The sequence below is a fragment of the Puma concolor genome, chromosome C2, assembly GCF_028749965.1.
Source record: "Puma concolor isolate L17-30 chromosome C2, mPumCon1.1.hap2, whole genome shotgun sequence".
In the NCBI taxonomy this organism is placed as follows: domain Eukaryota; kingdom Metazoa; phylum Chordata; class Mammalia; order Carnivora; family Felidae; genus Puma; species Puma concolor.
The window spans coordinates 120,340,930-120,361,718 of NC_141675.1; the positions used below are offsets into that span (position 1 = coordinate 120,340,930).

The window sequence follows — 20,789 nt, forward strand, 5'->3', positions numbered from 1 at the left end:
ATGAATATTTATTATCTGCCAGTGCTCCCTTTTAGTAATTTCCATACACTGTTGAATAGATTTTACTTCATTCCCATAATAAATCTATGAAATTAGCATTATGATTATGCTAATCTTACAGGTGTAGAAATTGGAGAACAGAGTGTAAGTAATTTTAAATCCAAGCAAAATCTTGCTTCACAGCTTGTAACTGCAATGGTATGCCTTTATGTAGTAAGATAGCCATGTTTTTTATATTTTGTTCAACACCTCACAAGCTGTGGGACTAGGAAAGACATTAAAGACCATGATGTCTGTGATGGGCATGAAGAGCTCAGAATTTGGAGTCAGGATGAGTCAGCTTCAAATCTCCTTCTGCCAGTGGTGTGAAGTATATAGCTTCTGTAAGCCTCACTTCATATATAAAATGACCACCTCACTCCCCGGACAGTGTTATTTTGAGGATTAAAAGAGATTATACATGTAATGCACTTAGCTAACAGCAACCATGTGGTATGCTTTCAATAAATGCGTACTGCTATTTTTTTTTTTTACAGCAAAGGTTTAATGTCTAAAGAGAATATATTTTGACAGACCAATGATCTTAATTTAAACAGAAGGAAGTTTCACGTATCAAATAATTTTTGAGGCTTTCCTTTTGAAGTAAAAGATGAACATTAAAAAATGTTCATTTTGGAATTCAGTTGTACATGTACCTAACTCTGGTGCAATGTAATAATTTCAATTATAAATTTCTTAGGCTAGAGACTTCAGACTGAAGTTTATCAAAAAGAAACAGTGAATTATTTGTCTATGTTATATAAAGCAATGTTTTTTTTTTTAATTTTTTTTTCAACGTTTTTATTTATTTATGGGACAGACAGAGACAGAGCATGAACGGGGGAGGGGCAGAGAGAGAGGGAGACACAGAATTGGAAACAGGCTCCAGGCTCCGAGCCATCAGCCCAGAGCCTGACGCGGGGCTCGAACTCACGGACCGTGAGATCGTGACCTGGCTGAAGTCGGACGCTTAACCGACTGCGCCACCCAGGCGCCCCTAAAGCAATGTTTTTGAACACACACCCTCAGACTAACTTGAGGGGCCATAAATATTAAACCTATGTGATATCTGTAACTCTTGTGTTTACATGGAACTTATTTGACTTTTCAATGGAACTTTTTTTTTTCAATTAAATGTCAATCCTAGAAGAGATTCTTAATAATTTCCCTGTGATAGAAATACTTATGTTTTATTTTTATATACCAGGAATCAAAACTTTAAAAATCTCACAGAAAGTTGAGCTTACCTCTCCATTTTTTTTTTTTTTTAATTTTTTTTTTTTCAACGTTTTATTTATTTTTGGGACAGAGAGAGACAGAGCATGAACGGGAGAGGGGCAGAGAGAGAGGGAGACACAGAATCGGAAACAGGCTCCAGGCTCCGAGCCATCAGCCCAGAGCCCGACGCGGGGCTCAAACTCACGGACCGCGAGATCGCGACCTGGCTGAAGTCGGACGCCTAACCGACTGCGCCACCCAGGCGCCCCTTACCTCTCCATTTTTAACATGTTTTGAAATATAACATGTTAATGTTATACACTTCAAAAGTAATACACTTTTGAAGACAAATAATATTCATTATTGAAAACTACTTAAATCACATGACACAATAACATCTTTAAAACATTGTCTTATATTTTTAATGAATTTTTAGACATTTTAAGAAAGCACATTTAGGGTGTAACAGGTAATGATGTCTGTAATACAGGAGTAACTTCTAAAAATGTAACAAAGAAGTAAGCATTATATTTAATGGGAATAGTGTGTCATAGTCAATCTGAACATGAACCGTCTCTAAAAAGATAGTTCATAAATATGTTAAAAAAATAAAAAAATTGAGAGTAGGGCCAATGCATTGCCTAAACAGAAAAAAAATAAAACATTCCATTTTTGCTTTATTAGAGTATAGGCTTTTTAATACATTTTACATTTACAGAAAATAAGCTATCACTATCGAAACTATATTTAGACTTAAATATTTACCTTAAAAAGTCAGGGGCTTTCAGAATCCTCTTCCTTTCAACATAGATTTGGAAACTTCAGATAAGTTCTAGTTTCAAGTCTGTGGAAATAAGGGAACCATCACCACATGCAGAACTACCAATCTTATTTAACTAATCTTTTGGATGCATATAGGAGCAGCCCAGGATTTGGTTTGAGACAGCTGGATCCCATGTGTATTGTTTTCAGTATTTATCACTGGGTAGACAAGTCTCACCTTGAAATGTGGGCCGAATAGTCTCTTCACTCAGTGAGTAGAGAGGCTATGTGGCAGGGCTGAAATCAATATTTACACATGGCCTGTGAAATCAAATTGGTTTGAAGTTTTCCCTTCATGATATTAGCAATGGTAAAGAATGATTTATCAGGCTCCATAACCACTTGGAATTCGTGAATTTCAAATTAAAATTTGAGTCTTATGTTGCAAACAACTATGTTTGGATTACTATAAAGTTCTCAATCTGGGGTGCATGGAAGGACTTCAGGGGACCAAGGAGCCAGGGACCACAGTGAGATCACCTTCTGTTTCATGTGTATGTGCTTTTTTTTTCTATGAAAAGTGTCCTTAGCTTTCATTACATTCTTAAAGAGATCCAAGAAGACAAAAAGGTAAGAGTCACTACATTGAGGAAGAAGGAATTCTGAATATTCATCACACATTTTAAAGTGGCTTGGAAGAACTGGCCTAAGTTTAAATTTTGTGTGTCAAAAGAAAAAAAAGAAAGATTGTTTTGTAGAGGCTTTCTAAACAGTATTAGGAAATACCCTGATAAGGTGATCTGGGAACTGTTCTTATTAAAAAAAAAAAAAAAATAATAATGTTTATTTATTTTTGACAGAGAGAGAGAGAGAGAGAGAGAGAGAGAGAGAGCATGAGCGGGGGAGGGGCAGAGAGCATGAGCGGAGAAGGGGCACTTAATATAATGCCTTTTTTTAGAGAGAGTCTCAGAAGATTCTATATTTTAATTCTCTTCTATATTCTAACATAACTTTATCTTGAGATCAGTTATCAGTGTATATTTCTAAGAAATATATTTTATCTACAGATCACTTATTCAATTCATTCATTCATATGAATAATCATTCATACATATGAACATTTGAAAATGTTCCCCCCAAAAATAAAACAAAAGAAGTATCCCTAAATTTATTGATAACCCTGTTATTAAAAAATGAATTGTATGTCTCCTCCTTTTGAATCTTGAAAGGTATGGAAAAGTTTCAACCAATAGAGTAAAAATGACATATGATTTATGAGGCTGGATCATAAAAGGGCATACAGCTTCCAACTTGTTTGCTGGAACTCTTCTGGAGCCCTGATACATCCTGTAAAAAGTCCAACAATCCAAGAGCCAGCATACTGTGAGGAAGCCAAGCCACATGGAGATGCCACACATGGACACTCAGTCACAGTCCTGTTCTTCAGAATGTCCTGTCCAGGCACCAGACAAGTAAATGAACAAGCCTCCAGATGATGCCGGCCCCCACTTATGAAATCATCCTAGCCTTCAAAACCTCTCAAATGAGGCTCCAGATATGGTAGAGCAGGAACAAGCCACTTCCTCTGTTCTCTGTCTGAATTCCTGAGCTACAAAATCCCTAAGAGTAATGAAATGGTTCTTTTAAGCTGTAACTGAAGTTTAGATTCATGTGCTATATAGCTATTGTAACTGGAACAACTCCAAACTGGGAGGGAGGGAAGGAAGGAAGGAAGGAAGGAAGGAAGGAAGGAAGGAAGGAAGGAAGGAAGGAAGGAAGGAGGGAAGGAAGGAAGGAAGGAAGGAAGGAAGGAAGGAAGGAAGGAAAGAAGGAAGGAAGGAAGGAAGGAAGGAAAGAAGGAAGAAAATGTGAAAAGGAAAGGAAAAGAAATCCCATGTATTGTATATGCCCTGGCTCCCACCTTCCTTGCAGCCTTCTGTCCAACAGTTCCTTGTTCTGTGGAATCATCCCAATCCTTTGGCAATTTCCCTTATTTATACTGCTGTTGTTTATTGGAAAGTGCTTCCTTATTTTCTTCACTCTATTAAGACTCAGTTTTGCATTGCTAAAGTGATACTTTATTATTTAATCCTTCAGTATCTCTAGCTATATAGTATATTCTTCTTCGGAAGTTTGATAGAACTTTTTACAAATTTTTAAAAATTATTTATTTTATTTGAGAGAGAGAGAGAGAGTGAGACAGAGCGTGAACATGCACATGCACATGCAGGAGTGGAGGGGAACAGAGGCAGAGGGGAAGACAGAGAATCCCAAGCAGTCTTCAAGCTCAGCATGCAGTCCAATGTGGCTTGATCTCATGATCCTGGGATCATGACCTGAAATCAAGTTGGTTGCTCAACTGCCTCGGCCACCCAGGTGCCCCTGAATTCTGATAGAACTTTTTAACCCCACTTTGATATTTTAAACATTCACCAAACATACTTGTTCTTGTTTGTGTGCACACTGAATTTTTCCTAAGACAGAACTTACATGTGATTTAATACCTCACCTACTTCTTTGTAGGTGTTCCATGCTTTGCTAATAATCCAGCATTGCTCTAAATTAGAGTCGTGTCATTGAGGTGCTTGTAGTCTTGAAAAGCTATTAGCAGCTACAATATATATGGAAGTCAAAATTCTCCTCTTGACTATTACCATGTTACTTCCTTTGTCCTTTTATATTTCCTTGTATATCCTTGAATGTTCTCTGCACAAATATTTATTTGATAATAACATATTAGTTTGTGAGCCACCATTGACCCCAACTCCATTTTGTCCTTAAGTTGTTATTCTCCCAAAGATTCTCTAGCTTAGAACAAGAGTTGATTTGACCACCTACATCACCTGACATCAATGAGATACAATCATCATCAAGTTTTCACATAATGAAAACACTATAAAACGGGACACCTTAGGCCCCAAAGAACCATATTCTCTGAGGTACGTATTATGTTTTAAAATCTAAATTTTAGGGGCGCCTGGGTGGCGCAGTCGGTTAAGCGTCCGACTTCAGCCAGGTCACGATCTCGCGGTCCGTGAGTTCGAGCCCCGCGTCAGGCTCTGGGCTGATGGCTCGGAGCCTGGAGCCTGCTTCTGATTCTGTGTCTCCCTCTCTCTCTGCTCCTCCCCTGTTCATGCTGTGCCTCTCTCTGTCCCAAAAATAAATAAAAAACGTTGAAAAAAAAATTTAAAAAAAAAAATCTAAATTTTACTTTATTTTAGATATTATTTATTCCTTTCCTTTCAAAAATATTCAAAGGAACAGAAATCAGTTTAATTTTTTAAAATTACTTATATTGTAGTTACAGTAAGTTTTTCTCCCCTTCCCTAAATGACATACATTTGGCCTTAGGGAGAAATGATGAAAGAGAAGGAAATTTGCATTCACTATATATGCCAGACATTGCTGAGCAAAATCCTATTACTGAATTTATTTGTTTACTGCATTCTTTTAAAGTAACTTTCCTTCAATTGAAAGAAAGGAGATTCTTAGATAATATCAGATGTTTTTGTGTCTAACCAAAATATAACAAATACTGTTCAAACAGCTGAATCAGTCTATGCATATTACACAAAATGTTGGCTAAATATATGTATTTGATAATTCCATAATTACTGAGAGATAGACACCCTAAGAAAGAAGTCCTATAACGAGTGTGGGATTAGGCCCTTAACAAGAATCCTTGATATTTGCAGACATCCTGCAGCTCTCTGAATTCCCATTATGTTTTTAATCATAATTGCTTCCCTACCACCCATCTGGGCTGCTATCAACAGAGCCTTATGACTTCCAGGGAGGAATAAATACAGAGACAAGTGAATTCTTTGGAAGCTCCAATTCTGCCTTGGTGCAGATTTCTACATAATAAAATAATGGAGTGAAGCATTTAAAAAAAGATTCCACTGAAGCAAGTATCTTTAAATAGATTATTTTCCACAAGGAATCAGTGGGTGCTAATGTTCCCTTGTTGGCTATAAAATCACTGGGGGAGAAATAATAATTATGGCAATCACAGCATAGTTTAACCCTATGAACTTAGAGACAAAGAAAAAATGAAAAAAAAAAAAAAAACTTTTAAAAGATCATCTTTAAGAAGGCAACACAATTAAGGTGACCATTCACAGGAGGTTTCCAGCCACTTCACTCTCTCTCCAGAAGGGGCTCCATAGCATCTATGGATAACCTTGAAGGCATAACAATATGCGTTTCTGTTCATGGATTTTAGGGATTGAATATGTTATTAATCAAAAGAGTCTCTGTAGTTTCATTGCTTCTAGAATCTCCTGGGGCATTGTATACAGCTGCATTCAAAGAAAATGAACTGTTATAAACTTGATCATATTCATCCCTTGGGCCCATCTGATTACAAAATTGCCCAATGAGCTGTTACAGTGTTTTCAAGTAATTAGTTAACCCATACATTGTGTTTCTTTCCTTTCTTGTTTTTTCTTTCTTTCTTTCTTCTTCCTCTTCTTCCTTTTTTTTTTTTTTTTTGCTTATATTTTACATATTTACTCTTTCTCTAACAGGCTATCTCAGTGTTTGTTGTGCTGCCCCAAACCTCAAATTACATCACTAAAATATGCTTTTTTCCCCCTACCACTTTTATTTTTTTTAATTTTTTATCTTTAAAGTTTTTTTTTTAAATGTTCATTTATTTTTGAGAGACAGAACGTGAGTGGGGGAGGAACAGAGACAGAGGGAGACATAGAATTCAAAGCAGACTCCATCCAGGCTCTGAGCTGTCAGCACAGAGCTCAACGTGGGGCTCAAACTCATGGACTGTGAGATCATGACCTGAGCCGAAGTCGGATGCTTAACCGACTGAGCCACCCAGGCTCCCCTCCCTATCACTTTTAATGTGAGGAAAACAAATGGTGCACATTTCTTTTGCCATGTTATTGATTTTAAATCAGAGACATTAAAGAACATCTCTGATTTTAAATCGGAGACATTAAAGTTCCTATTCAGGAACTCAGAAGCGACATTTGACTCTCAGATCATACAATTTCCTAAATCAGTGTGTGAAGATTCAAGGGTCTTTCTGAACAAAGATATACTCAAGAATAAAACAGATACTGGGGTGCCTGGTGGTTTAGTCGGTTAAAAGACCAACTCTCGGTTTTAGCTTAGGTCATGACCTCACGGTTCATGAGTTTGAGCCCTGTATCAGGGTCTATGCTGACCGCTTGGAGCCTGCTTAGGTTCTCTTTCACGCTCTCTCTCTGCCCCTCTACTGACCCCACTCTCTGTCTCTTTCTCAAAATAAACAGATAAACATTAAAAAGAGAAACAGATACATTATCAGTAAAAGAGATTGTGTACATAGAGGATTAAAGTGAATTCTTCAGAAGGTAGATTTCTGCCTTGTTGCTATTTTCTCCATAAAATCATTGAATAACTCATTAAAAAAAAAAAAAAGGACAAGAGAAAAAAAAGTCAAAGAAAAAAAGCCTTTCCATGCTACCCGGAGAGGAGTCCACACAGTGTTGTTCTGGGTTCCCATCACAACACGAAGGGAAATTTCACGATATCCAAATCCCTGGATGTCCTGCAAAAAAAGGAAGTGGATGTCCTCAAAAAAAATTTTTTTTATTAATATTTATTTATTTTTTAGAGAGAGAGTTCAAGCGGGAAAGGGGCACAGAGGGGAACACAAGATCGGAGTGGGCTCTGCACTGAGAGCATGGAGCCAGATGTGGGGTTCGAATTCACAACCATGAGATCATGACTTGAGCTGAAGTTGGACGCTCAACCTACTGAGCCACCCAGGTGCCCATGTCCTCAAATTTCTTATAGCAGGATCCCACCTGCGTGGCACCAACCTTGACATCCAAATGGAACAGCACATCTACCAAAGGGAAAGTGGTGGCATTTATATCATAAATCTGAAGAGAACCTGGGAGAAGCTGGTGCTAGCAGCTCCTGCCATGGTTAGTTGAACACACAGCCGGTGTCGGTGTGTAACATGCTCTGGGAATACTGGCCTGCGAGCTGTGCTGAAGTTTTCTTTTGCCCCGGAGCCACTCTTGCTGCTGGCTGCTTCACTTCCGGAGCTTTCACTAACCAGCTCCAGGCAGCCTTCCGAGAGCGGAGATCTCCCGTGGTTACTGAGTCCAGGGCTGACCACCAGCCTTTCACAGCGGCGTCTCACATGCACCTGCCTACAACTGCTCTGTATAACACACCCTCCTCTGTGTTTTGTGGACACTGTCACCTCACGCAGCAACAGACGGTGGGTTCACCGAGCGAATCTGACGTGCTGGACGCCAGCCCTGGGGAAGTTCTGCGCCTGCGCCTGCGCGCCACCATCTTCTGTGAGCAGCCGCGGGAGGTCACGCCCGGGCTCTACTTCTGCAGAGATACTGACGAATTGAAAAAAAAAAAAAAAAAAAAAAGAGCAAGCCTCTGTTGAGAAGGCTGTGACCAAGGAGGAGTTTCAGGGCGAATGGGCTGCTCCAGGTCCTGTGTTCTCTGCTAACGTAATCTGAGGTTGCCGGCCGGTGTAGAGGAGCACAGGTGTCCTCTGTGCTATTCAGCAGTTCCCCGAGGAAGACTGGAGCGAAGACTGGTCTTCAGCTCCCACTATTCAGCCTACTGAATGGGTAAGAGCAACCACTGGTGGTCTTGAACTGTTTCTCCACAAAGCAGAAAATGCAAATAAGGGTGATGAAAAAAAGCAGTCTCTTAAAAAAAAAAAAAAAGGATTCAACAAACGCAAGTGTTATGGACAGAACACCTTCGTGTCCGGCTTCATATGTTGAAGCCCTGTGTCCCCGATGTGACTGTGTTTGGACACAAGGCCCTTAGGGAGGTAATTGAGGTTACATGAGGTCATAAAGGTGGAGTCCTTGTCTCCTAGGGCTGGCATCCTTATAAAAAGAGGAGGAGACACCAGACCTCACGGCCCTTTCCCACAAGAACAAAGAGAAGACGCCATCTGCAAGCCAGGAAGAGAATCCTCACCAGAAACCAACCCTGATGACACTTGATCTTGGACTTCTGACCTGCAGAACTGTGAGAAAATTAATTTCTGTTGTTTTAAGTCATCCAGTAGGTGGTATTTTGTTATGTCAGCCCTACCAGAGCGATATAACAGTAGGGGGTGAGGGGTAGAAGAAAATATGTACAGTCAACCCTTGAAAAACAAGGGTTTGAACTGCATGAGTCCACTTACATGGAGATATTTTTTGATAAATACAGTGGAGTATTGTAAGTGTATTTTCTCTTCCTTACAATTTTTTTTTAAATTTATTTTTTTATTTTGAGAGCGAGATTTGTGGGGAGGGGCAGGGAGAGAAGGAGAGAGAGAATCCCAAGCAGGCTCCGCAGTCATCAGCATGTAACCTGACGTGGGGCTCGAACTCACCAACCGCAAGATCATGACCTGAGCTGAAATCAAGAGTCCTACACTTAACTGACTTAGCCACCCATGCGCCCCTCTTCCTTATGATTTCTTAATGACATTTTCTTTTCTCTAGCCTACTTTATTGCAACACTACAGCATATATTACAGATACAAAAATATGTTAATTGACTTGTTACTAAGACTTCTGGTCAACAAGGCTATTAGTAGCTAAGTTTTTTGGAGAGTCAAAAGTTATATCAGAGTTTTGAAGGCATGTTGGTGGAGTTCTGTTGTCCCTAACCCCTGTGTTATTCAAGGGTCAATTCTAATTTAAAAACAAGTGAATAAAAGTGAGGTAAGAGTCATTAAGTCTTTTAAAAATTCCATTCTTGCCAGGATAATAATAAGAGCAGAGTGCTGCATATTACTGTCTGTTTGAAACAGATCTGCAGTAAAGCCAAAGGGTTGTGATACTTACGTGTCACAGAATTTTTCAGAACCCAGTAGACCTCTCAGGTGTCTTTTGACTACCTACAAATGACACCCTCTTTTTCTTTAATGTGCTTTGATTGAGATAGTACAATGCACAGTGTGAGAATGGCATAAAAGCTCATGGTACATTATGGCTGTTACTGGTTTGGAGAAACCTTGGTGTCTGGGAAGTCATAAGCCACGCAGGGATGATAGATAGATGGTCACTTCATGATGTCACATGGAACAGCACTATCTTCAATATCTTATCAGATGTTCAAGTGGATTTTTATCGAGAGTTAAAAACATTACAATAAATGTTGAGAGTGAGAGTTACAGAACTGTGGAAAAGTTAATAATATGATTGCTAGAGTCTGATTTCATAATATGCAATCCCAATAACGTATATTTGAATTCATGGAAAAATGTCTTCTATATAAAGGAGTTTGGATATCAAGTAACTTAAGTTATGGAAATTCTGTTTGCAAAGTTTCCAAATGGTGATTATCATTGGCACAATTCAGAGAGTGCCTTGGCATTCTATTTTTTAGTTATATTTGTGTAACCCGAGTGTCCCAAAGCCCCCTCATCTCTTCCTTGACTACACATAAATCTCATTTCATGGGAGATGCAATATACATCACAGTGTTGTGGAAGACTCCTTAAGGGGAAGGCTGTTTGCTTTCTGTGCCTTCCCTACTATTTCAGATTCTTGCTTCTCTTTCACCATCTCATTTCCTTCAGCTGTTCTTCTCTGTGCATGTGGCTCCAGCTGCTGCCATAAATGGGCAGAAGCCATTTCTCCTATACTCACCAAAGTCAGTCTAACTTGAAACTTTCATGCAACACCGAATTTTTATTAAAAATCTGGAAATAACAGAGGGAAATATCACCAAGAAAAGAAGAAAAACATCCAATCTGATATTTTTTGTTGTCTACGCTTGTATCAGGGAATTTTCACTGGCCTACCCCAAATACTGGGGTGTTTTTTGCAAGTCCTTCCTTCTCCCATCCCCTTTCCAAGTCTTCCAGTGTTTTACTTATGCATCCAGAAGACAATTCCATAATGTCAATTATTTTGTTATACAGAGCAATTTAGCTCTTACTTTGCTTTATTTGCTTCATTTACTTTGTTTGCTGTGAAACATATTTTTTAAACTGTTCAGTAAAATTACTTGTTTGTGTACTATGTTATGATTTTTAACACACAATTGTGTGACTGCTGCCATGATCAGGATACAGAACGGTTCTACCACCTGTTTGTAGACATACCCTCCCCCCATTCCTAAGCCCTAAGAACTGATCTAGTGATCTCCATCACTACAGCTTTTTGAGAATGTCATGTGAATGGAATCATAGGATATGTAATTATTTGACGCTGTTTTCTTTTACTCGGCGTAATGTCTTGAAATTTATCCAAGGTGTTGCGTATATCAATAGTTATAGCCTTTTTATTGCTGAATAGTATTCCTTTGTGTGGATTTACTGTAGTTTATTTATCTGTTTATGTGCTAAAGGACATTTGAGTCGTTTCCAGTCTAAGTGGTTATAAACAGAACGGCTGTAACATTTTGTGTAGAGGTTTTTGTATGCATATAAGTTTTTATTTCTCTAAGTTAAATACCCAGTAGTGGGACTAGTAAGTCACATGGTGAGTGCATATTTAACTTAAAAACAAAACCTGCCAAAGTGTTTTCCAAGATGGCTGTACTATTTTTGCATTCCTACCAGCTATATCTGAAAGTTTTAGTTCTCTGCATCCTCAATAGCACTTAGTATTATCAGAATATTTTTAGCAATTCTAATAGGTATGTGGTGGCATCTCTTCAGGGTTAAAATGTGTATCTCCCTAATCGCTAATGATATTGAACATTTTTTTTTCATGTAGTTATTAGCCATCCTCGTATCCTCTTTGGTAAAGTATATGTTCAAATTTTAAATTTGTTCATTTTAAATTACATTGTTTGCTTTTGTAGTAAGTTTTGAGAGTTCTTTGCATATTAAAATTTGTCCCATCTACAATATTTTCTGAAGATTAATCTCCAAGAGACAGTGTTCTGATACTTTTTCCCATTTTTACTTTTTTTAAAATTCCAGACTCAATAACAATACCCTTCCTCTTTGCCAAGACTAAAATCTGTACCTATGCTCTTTATCCCTTGATTGCTCTACCTCTATCATGCTCCTTTAATTATGGTTCATTTTGGAGTTTGCAAAACCTCTTTTTGCATGATCGATTTTTTTCTTTAATGATAAAGTCTTTATATCTAATTTAAAAAAGAAACTAATTCATGATTCTTCTCTAAATTACTATCTCCCTGCTTCTCATCACTGCTAGGCTTCTTGAAAAATGTTTTGTATTTGCTACTGTCTTCTACCAAATTTATGCCACTCAAACTCTGCATCATCATCATTCTGAAAATGGTCTTAGAGTAATAACCAATGATCAGTAGTTTTGTCTACTGGTGGCCTCCTTCTGTTTATTTACCTCGTCGCAGCACATGACATTTTTGCCCACCACTTCTTTCTAGATAATGAAAATATCACAAAGAAATCAATCACTGTGATCACTGAGAAAAGTTAAAGTTAATAAATATTCTTGGAAGCAGAATCTTTTGTATACTTTCAGGGAAAAAAAGAATTTTTATAGGAAAATTCAGGCAGATAAAGGATGCCGAAATGCTCAGAATTTAGCATATGTGTATAATTTAACTGGGCATGTTTATATGTGAAAGGCATTTGTATTCATAGCATTTTTTTTTCATTTTAATTCACTTGTTCTACCATATTGAAACATATGAATTCAGTTTACTAATGTAATATTCCAGCATTCTATTTTTCTGATTTGTAAAATGGAGATAAAAATAGTAGCTAACCCAAAGTTTTGTCAGTATTATGTGAGATGATGAATGATTTAATAGAGTACCTGAAATATAGAAGGAAGTTAATAGGTAAACTATTTTTTTCTTTTCCCATATTTCTCTAATTCATTTCAAAATGAATTTTCAAGACAAAACAATTCATTCAGCTTGAATTATCATTCAGAATTAATCCTGGCAACCTATAGAATAAATTTTTAGAGTTTTGGACACAGGTTTTTTTTCTTTTCAATTGTGAATGTCTGAACACAGAGAAGATGATGTATATATATGCCTTTTACTTAATCTGGGTGAGTAATGTCTGTCTATAGAGAACCTCTACATAAGCCAATTTGTACAGTTGAACCAAGTCAATAGGAATTCTATCCTATGAATGCACTTGTACTGCTAGGGAATCATGAAGTAGTTCAAACATGATTTTGAGTGCTAGTTAACAGAAAGATAATACAAAATACTTCTGTTTATTTATCTTTCTTAAAAATTAGTTGTAACAAATTATTACATAAGTCTGTGCATATAGTTCAGTTCCCAAGATTTCTTTAATGCTTTTTTTCCATTAGTTCTACAAAACACTCTGCATTAATTTCTTAAGGAATGATTTATTTATTCTCTATAAGACAGTATACACTCAAGGACTTTCATTTTGCCTGTTTTCTTCCATAGACCTTCTTGCTTAAATAATTCAGTTAAGAATCTCTTGTATAAACCATGCTGTCTTTGTTTATTTTTATTGTTGAATCCATCTATGCACTTATAATTCTGGTTTTGCAAAGAAGCAAGGGCTATTAATCAAATTTAACTAAAATGGCTCTTCTTTGGACCATCTCTTTCAGCAATAGCAAAGAAGTAAATCATGTAGAAGGAATCCATTAGAATCATTATACTTAGCAAACAACATGTTTATGGCTAATTATAATAATGTCTCTTGGTAATATCTTGATGTTATACTTGAACACACAGTAGAAAATTGCTCACTGTTCCTATGTCTCTTCATCCACTAAAGGTAGAACAGTTATTTTGAACCAACGTTTGTGTGCATGTGTAGTATGTGTGTGTGTTAGGGGAGTGGTGGGGGTTGTAATCTACTTTCTTCCTAAAAATACTAAATATTATGTAGCATATATTTATTTTAAAATTGTTTTTAATAAGTTTGGTTTTTCAAAGTTGCATAAGAATCTTTGTGATATAGGGTGTCACCTCTGTGTGATGTCAAAATTTTCAAGTTTTAATTTTTTTATGTTGGTCAAAATTTGCACAATGGAATATAATTTGTTTCAATGCAAATGTATTTGTTGGTTTATTTAGTTTTAGGCATGCTTGTTAGAAAACATTTCAAACAGTACAAAGTAGATGAAGCCAATGGTTCTCATCACATCCATTGGAGATAACGAAATATGGCTTTATCTATGTCTACTCATTAAAGTTTATGAACTACAATATGACTTTTTTAATAATAATTTATCAACGCCCTTAGATAAAGGAAAGTGAGCTTGGTAATATTAATTTGAAACTGGGTGAGCAAGGTACTTCACTTACAGAGGGGGAATTTCAGGTCAAACCTCCTATAGCCCTCTACCTTTTCCTTCTCAAAGTTTAATATACATACTTGGGGTACCTGGGTGGCTCAGTCAGTTAAGCGTCCGACCTCGGCTCAGGTCGTGATCTCACGGTCCGTGAGTTTGAGCCCTGCGTTGGGCTCTGTGCTGACAGCTCAGAGCCTGGAGCCTGTTTCAGATTCTGTGTCTCCCTCTCTCTGACCCTCCCCCGTTCATGCTCTGTCTCTCTCTATCTCAAAAATAAATAAACGTTAAAAAAAATTAAAAAAAAAGTTTAATATATATACTAATCAAGTATCTTGGTCTACTTGGACAGCTATGATAAAAATACTATAGACTGTGTGGCTTAAACAACAAACATTTATTTCCTACAGTTCTGGAGGCTAGGAAGTCCAATATCAAGGCACATGATAGAATGGTTGTCTATTGAGAACCCACTTCCTGGTTCATTGACTTCCAGCTTCTCATTTCCTCACATAGCCAGTGAGCTCTCTGGGGTCTCTTTTATTTTTTTTTTTTATTTATTTTTATTTTTTTTATTTTATTTATTTATTTTTTTATTTTTTTAACTGTTTTTTTTGTTTTTTGTTTTTTGTTTTTTTATTTATATATGAAATTTATTGTCAAATTGGTTTCCATACAACACCCAGTGCTCATCCCAAAAGGTGCCCTCCTCAATACCCATCACCCACCCTCTCCTCCCTCCCACCCCCCCATCAACCCTTAGTTTGTTCTCAGTTCTCAACAGTCTCTTGTGCTTTGGCTCTCTCCCACTCTAACCTCTTTTTTTTTTTTTTTCCTTCCCCTCCCCCATGGGTTCCTGTTAAGTTTCTCAGGATCCACATAAGAGTGAAACCATATGGTATCTGTCTTTCTCTGTATGGCTTATTTCACTTAGCATCACACTCTCCAGTTCCATCCACGTTGCTACAAAAGGCCATATTTCATTTTTTCTCATTGCCACGTAGTACTCCATTGTGTATATAAACCACAATTTCTTTATCCATTCATCAGTTGATGGACATTTAGGCTCTTTCCATAATTTGGCTATTGTTGAGAGTGCTGCTATGAACATTGGGGTACAAGTGCCCCTATGCATCAGTACTCCTGTGTCCCTTGGATAAATTCCTAGCAGTGCTATTGCTGGGTCATAGGGTAGGTCTATTTTTAATTTTCTGAGGAACCTCCACACTGCTTTCCAGAGCGGCTGCACCAATTTGCATTCCCACCAACAGTGCAAGAGGGTTCCCGTTTCTCCACATCCTCTCCAGCATCTATAGTCTCCTGATTTGTTCATTTTGGCCACTCTGACTGGCGTGAGGTGATATCTGAGTGTGGTTTTGATTTGTATTTCCCTGATGAGGAGCGACGCTGAACATCTTTTCATGTGCCTGTTGGCCATCCGGATGTCTTCTTTAGAGAAGTGTCTATTCATGTTTTCTGCCCATTTCTTCACTGGGTTATTTGCTTTTCGGGTGTGGAGTTTGGTGAGCTCTTTATAGATTTTGGATACTAGCCCTTTGTCTGATATGTCATTTGCAAATATCTTTTCCCATTCCGTTGGTTGCCTTTTAGTTTTGTTGGTTGTTTCCTTTGCTGTGCAGAAGCTTTTGATCTTCATAAGGTCCCAGGAATTCACTTTTGCTTTTAATTCCCTTGCCTTTGGGGATGTGTCGAGTAAGAGATTGCTACGGCTGAGGTCAGAGAGGTCTTTTCCTGCTTTCTCCTCTAAGGTTTTGATGGTTTCCTGTCTCACATTCAGGTCCTTTATCCATTTTGAGTTTATTTTTGTGAATGGTGTGAGAAAGTGGTCTAGTTTCAACCTTCTGCATGTTGCTGTCCAGTTCTCCCAGCACCATTTGTTAAAGAGACTGTCTTTTTTCCATTGGATGTTCTTTCCTGCTTTGTCAAAGATGAGTTGGCCATACGTTTGTGGGTCTAGTTCTGGGGTTTCTATTCTATTCCATTGGTCTATATGTCTGTTTTTGTGCCAGTACCATGCTGTCTTGATGATGACAGCTTTGTAGTAGAGGCTATAAAGTCTGGGATTGTGATGCCTCCTGCTTTGGTCTTCTTCTTCAAAATTACTTTGGCTATTCGGGGCCTTTTGTGGTTCCATATGAATTTTAGGATTGCTTGTTCTAGTTTCGAGAAGAATGCTGGTGCAATTTTGATTGGGATTGCATTGAATGTGTAGATAGCTTTGGGTAGTATTGACATTTTGACAATATTTATTCTTCCAATCCATGAGCAGGGAATGTCTTTCCATTTCTTTAAATCTTCTTCAATTACCTTCATAAGCTTTCTATAGTTTTCAGCATACAGATCCTTTACATCTTTGGTTAGATTTATTCCTAGGTATTTTATGCTTCTTGGTGCAATTGTGAATGGGATCAGTTTCTTTATTTGTCTTTCTGTTGCTTCATTGTTAGTGTATAAGAATGCAACTGATTTCTGTACATTGATTTTGTATCCTGCAACTTTGCTGAATTCATGTATCAGTTCTAGCAGACTTTTGGTGGAGTCTGTCGGATTTTCCATGTATAATATCATGTCATCTGCAAAAAGCGAAAGCTTGACTTCATCTTTGCCAATTTTGATACCTTTGATTTCCTTTTGTTGTCTGATTGCTGATGCTAGAACTTCCAGCACTATGTTAAACAACAGCGGTGAGAGTGGGCATCCCTGTCGTTGGGGTCTCTTTTATAAGGACATTTGTCCCATTCATAAGGGCTCCACTCTCATGACCTAAACACCTCCCAAAGACCCTACCTCCTAATACCATAACATTGGGGGTCAGAATTTCAACATATGAATTTTGGTAGGACCCAACATTTAGTCCATAACACCTAGGGAATCTTTTTAAATGGCAGACTGTGATTCATTGTATTTGGGGTAGGGCCTGAAATTCTGCATTTTCAGTAAGCTCCTGGGTAATACTGATACTGCTGGTCCTGGAAGCACACTGCACAGTGAAACAGTCCATTCTTTTCCCCCACTCGCCTCTAGATTGGGTACTATTAAAAAATGATTAAAGAAGATAATTTAGGTTATACAAACAAACTTTTATTTAATACTCTGCTCACCCAGAGAACTGCAAAATGGGGCAAACGGCAGGAAGCTTTTACAAGGTAAAGAACAAGGAAGAGAAAAACAGAACTGTCTGATTGGCTGGGGCCACATAGTCAAGTCTGGGGTGAAGAGGGAAGGAAATGAGTATGGAGTCCAGGATTGGCTTGGTGTTTGATGATTGGCTGACTGGATATACTGTGTGTGTGGTCAGCAGGACATTTAAGTGACACAATATGTAAGTTTCAGTTTGCTGATGTGGTACCCCAGGAAGGAGCATCTCCATCTTGGGCCTAGAAATTTATTTCAACAGTATTGTTGACTATTCTCCAACTTAAAATTTCTCATGTGGAGTTAAGGCCATCTGGTAATAAGCAGCATACTCTATTACTGATTATGCTTGTTTTTTTTCTTTTTCCTGTTTTTTTTTTTTAATTTTTTTTTTTTCAACGTTTATTTATTTTTGGGATAGAGAGAGACAGAGCATGAACGGGGGAGGGGCAGAGAGAGAGGGAGACACAGAATCGGAAACAGGCTCCAGGCTCTGAGCCATCAGCCCAGAGCCTGACGCGGGGCTGGAACTCACGGACCGCGAGATCGTGACCTGGCTGAAGTCGGACGCTTAACCGACTGCGCCACCCAGGCGCCCCTCTTTTTCCTTTTGATATGTAGAATTTGTAAACTTTTTGTTTTGGCCTTGACTATTGATGGCAGAAATTGGGGAGGGAGGAGGTGTAAAGATCTAGGATCCTTTGTACCAGGATGCCAGCAATTCCCAGATCTGTTTGTATAGAACTTTCCTAGTTTATAATGAGTAGGTGCTGCCTGTCTTAAGATGTCAAATGGCCTTTCTGAGGGGGGTGTAAAGAGTTCAGTACTATTCCAATAATACCATTGAGTGGATTCTGACATCCCTGAAATTCTAGGAAGTCATGATTACCAAAGGACTGAGAAGACACAGTTCTGCTTAAAAAACAAACAAACAGGGGCTCCTGGGTGGCTCAGTCGGTTAAGCGTCTGACTTCTGCTCAGGTCATGATCTCGCGGTCTGTGAGTTTGAGCCCCGCGTTGGGCTCTGTGCTGACCGCTCAGAGCCTGGAGCCTGTTTCAGATTCTGTGTCTCCATCTCTCTCTGACCCTCCCCCGTTCATGCTCTGTCTCTCTCTGTCTCAAAAATAAATAAACGTTAAAAACAAACAAACAAAAAGACATAAAAAAGTATTTTAGCATGTGTGGTTTTGATGACTTAAAGGAATATAACAATTCTGAATTTTTTTAGCAAAATATTTTGTTTGATTTTAATAATGTATTGATTTAACAAACATCCTGACATCATTTCTGGTCCTATATGTATTCCTAAATATATAAGTAGTGCAAGGACAGTATGCTTAATTCTTTCACTAACAGCTGGGCCTGGGTTTCCCTGTCACTTCTTTTAAGTTTAAAAAAAGAAACATACAGACAGAATATGAAATGTAATTTACAAGAGATGAGGGAAGGGACTTCCCTGACCTCTAATGAAAAATAAAAAGAAAGCAATTTTGAAAACTCCTAATGTTATTGCTATGTTTAAGATATTTCTTATATTTTTCTTGCTATTCCATTTTGCTTTGTTTTCCCAGAATGGCTTGTTATTTGTGGGCAATTGTCTGGAAATGGGAGGAAATTATTTTTAAATTGTAGATATCAATATACTATAAAGCTTTTGCATTAAGCACTGGCTTCTACAAATTTATAGAAAGAATTATATTGAAAAGGAGCTAACCTCAAAGAATTTGAATCATCCAAACATTTTCTATAGTTAGGAACTCAGAGATTCTTGTATTTGTAAACACAAAGACTGGTTTAACAACGGGCTTTGTTTTGCATGAGTTACTGCATAAATTACTCCCTAGAAGAACTCACAGAAGATTGTTGCTCCACCCTTCCCTGCAGGAATATTGTGAAGGAAATCTAATTAACAGTACCTTTCACATACCACAAAGCTGCAGGACATCACAGTGTCATCATCTATGGCAACCATATGGCAACAGTATCCTGAAGTACTTCAGATGTTAAACTTACCTTTGGTTAGGAAAGAATTCAAGGTGCATCCTGTTTGGAATTCTTTGTTAAAAGACTTGTGAGGGTTGTAACTAAACATTTAAAAAAAGAGGAGAGGGAGGCATGTGGGTGGCTCAGTCGGTTTAGTGTGCAACTTCGGCTCAGGTCATGATCTCATGGTTCGTGGGTTTGAGCCCCTTATAGGGCTCTGTGCTGACAGCTTGAACCTGGAGCCTGCTTTCGATTCTGTCTCCCTCTCTCTGCTCCTCCCTCGCTCATGCTCTGTCTCTCTCTCTCTCTCTCTCTCTGTGTGTCAAAAATTTAAAAAAACATTAAAAAAAAAAAAAAGGTTTGTGAGGGACAATGTATTTGCCTTCCACAGGGCCATAGTTCTTGGGCCTTTGTTATTTCAAAGATGAATAAATAGTACAGCAAAAAGAAAAAACAAAACAGGGAAATGAGCACATATTGTATACAACTAATTTAACCAAAATAAATGCTTTAAATAAATCAGTAACTATAAATCACTGTCATTTCTACAATATAAAAATTTTAAGTAGGGAAAATCTCTGAGAAAATATAGTACTAAAGATCAACTAGGACAGCAGCTTTCATTTGTCAGTAAATTGTTCTCATTCTCAGACCATGTAATTGATGTATGTTTTCTCATTGCCTGTTTTTATTTGTGTGTTGTGTTTTCTAAATGGAATACAACTAACTGCAAGCTCGTGAAAACTTTATTTCAGGTCATAGGTTAGGGATAACACTGGGAATTTTTCCCTTGTCAGAGTGACTGGCTATGACTTCTTGATTCATCTTGGAATTAAGCCTATAGAAATCCAGTGAACTAGAATTTAGTGGAATTTGTTGTATAGTTTGTGGTTTCATAAGGGAAAGGAGTGACAGATTTTTATTCTTCTTTAAAAAATATGGGTCTCTTCATTATACTATTCTAAATTAATAATAAAAGTTTACATACATAAGATGTATATACAAAGATAGGCTACTATCTTCCTTTGAGCTGTATACATTGTCTTGTTAGTGAAACCAAGAGTAACACTTACTTGGAGGATGGTAAGATGTTAGCATTTCTCTAGTTAACCATGTACCTGAATTGCACTATGAAATATTAATGCTAAATCATGTTCTCAATTGCTGTGATACTCTCTCCTTCTTAAAACTTTTGCAGAGGATATAAGCACTTTAAAGAGGGAATAGAAATTGAGTCATTGAAATTTTTTCACTGATAAATGTATTGTATGTATATTTAATTAGTCATCATAATTTGAGATATCTGAAGCAATAATTATGCAATAATGCTTGGTTCATATAACAGTGGATCCCTTGAGAGCTCATAAAATATGATGCAATTTAAAGTATATTAAATATATTCATCTTCCTGGA

General features: G+C 37.6%; 1 protein-coding gene and 1 pseudogene across 1 annotated transcript in view; both read left to right on the forward strand.

Moving 5' to 3' along the window:
* The first annotated feature begins 286 nt into the window (after positions 1–286).
* On the forward strand, positions 287–8,875 carry LOC147577511 (small ribosomal subunit protein uS2 pseudogene; annotated as a pseudogene).
* VGLL3 (vestigial like family member 3) overlaps positions 8,449–20,789 on the forward strand; it is a 147,979-nt gene continuing 135,638 nt past the window's right edge. The window contains exons 1-2 of the mRNA XM_086675691.1: positions 8,449–8,624; positions 8,882–9,036. Coding sequence (XP_086531817.1) covers positions 9,001–9,036 — 36 coding nt within the window. The 5' untranslated portion in view covers positions 8,449–8,624; positions 8,882–9,000. The remainder of the gene's footprint in view (positions 8,625–8,881; positions 9,037–20,789) is intronic.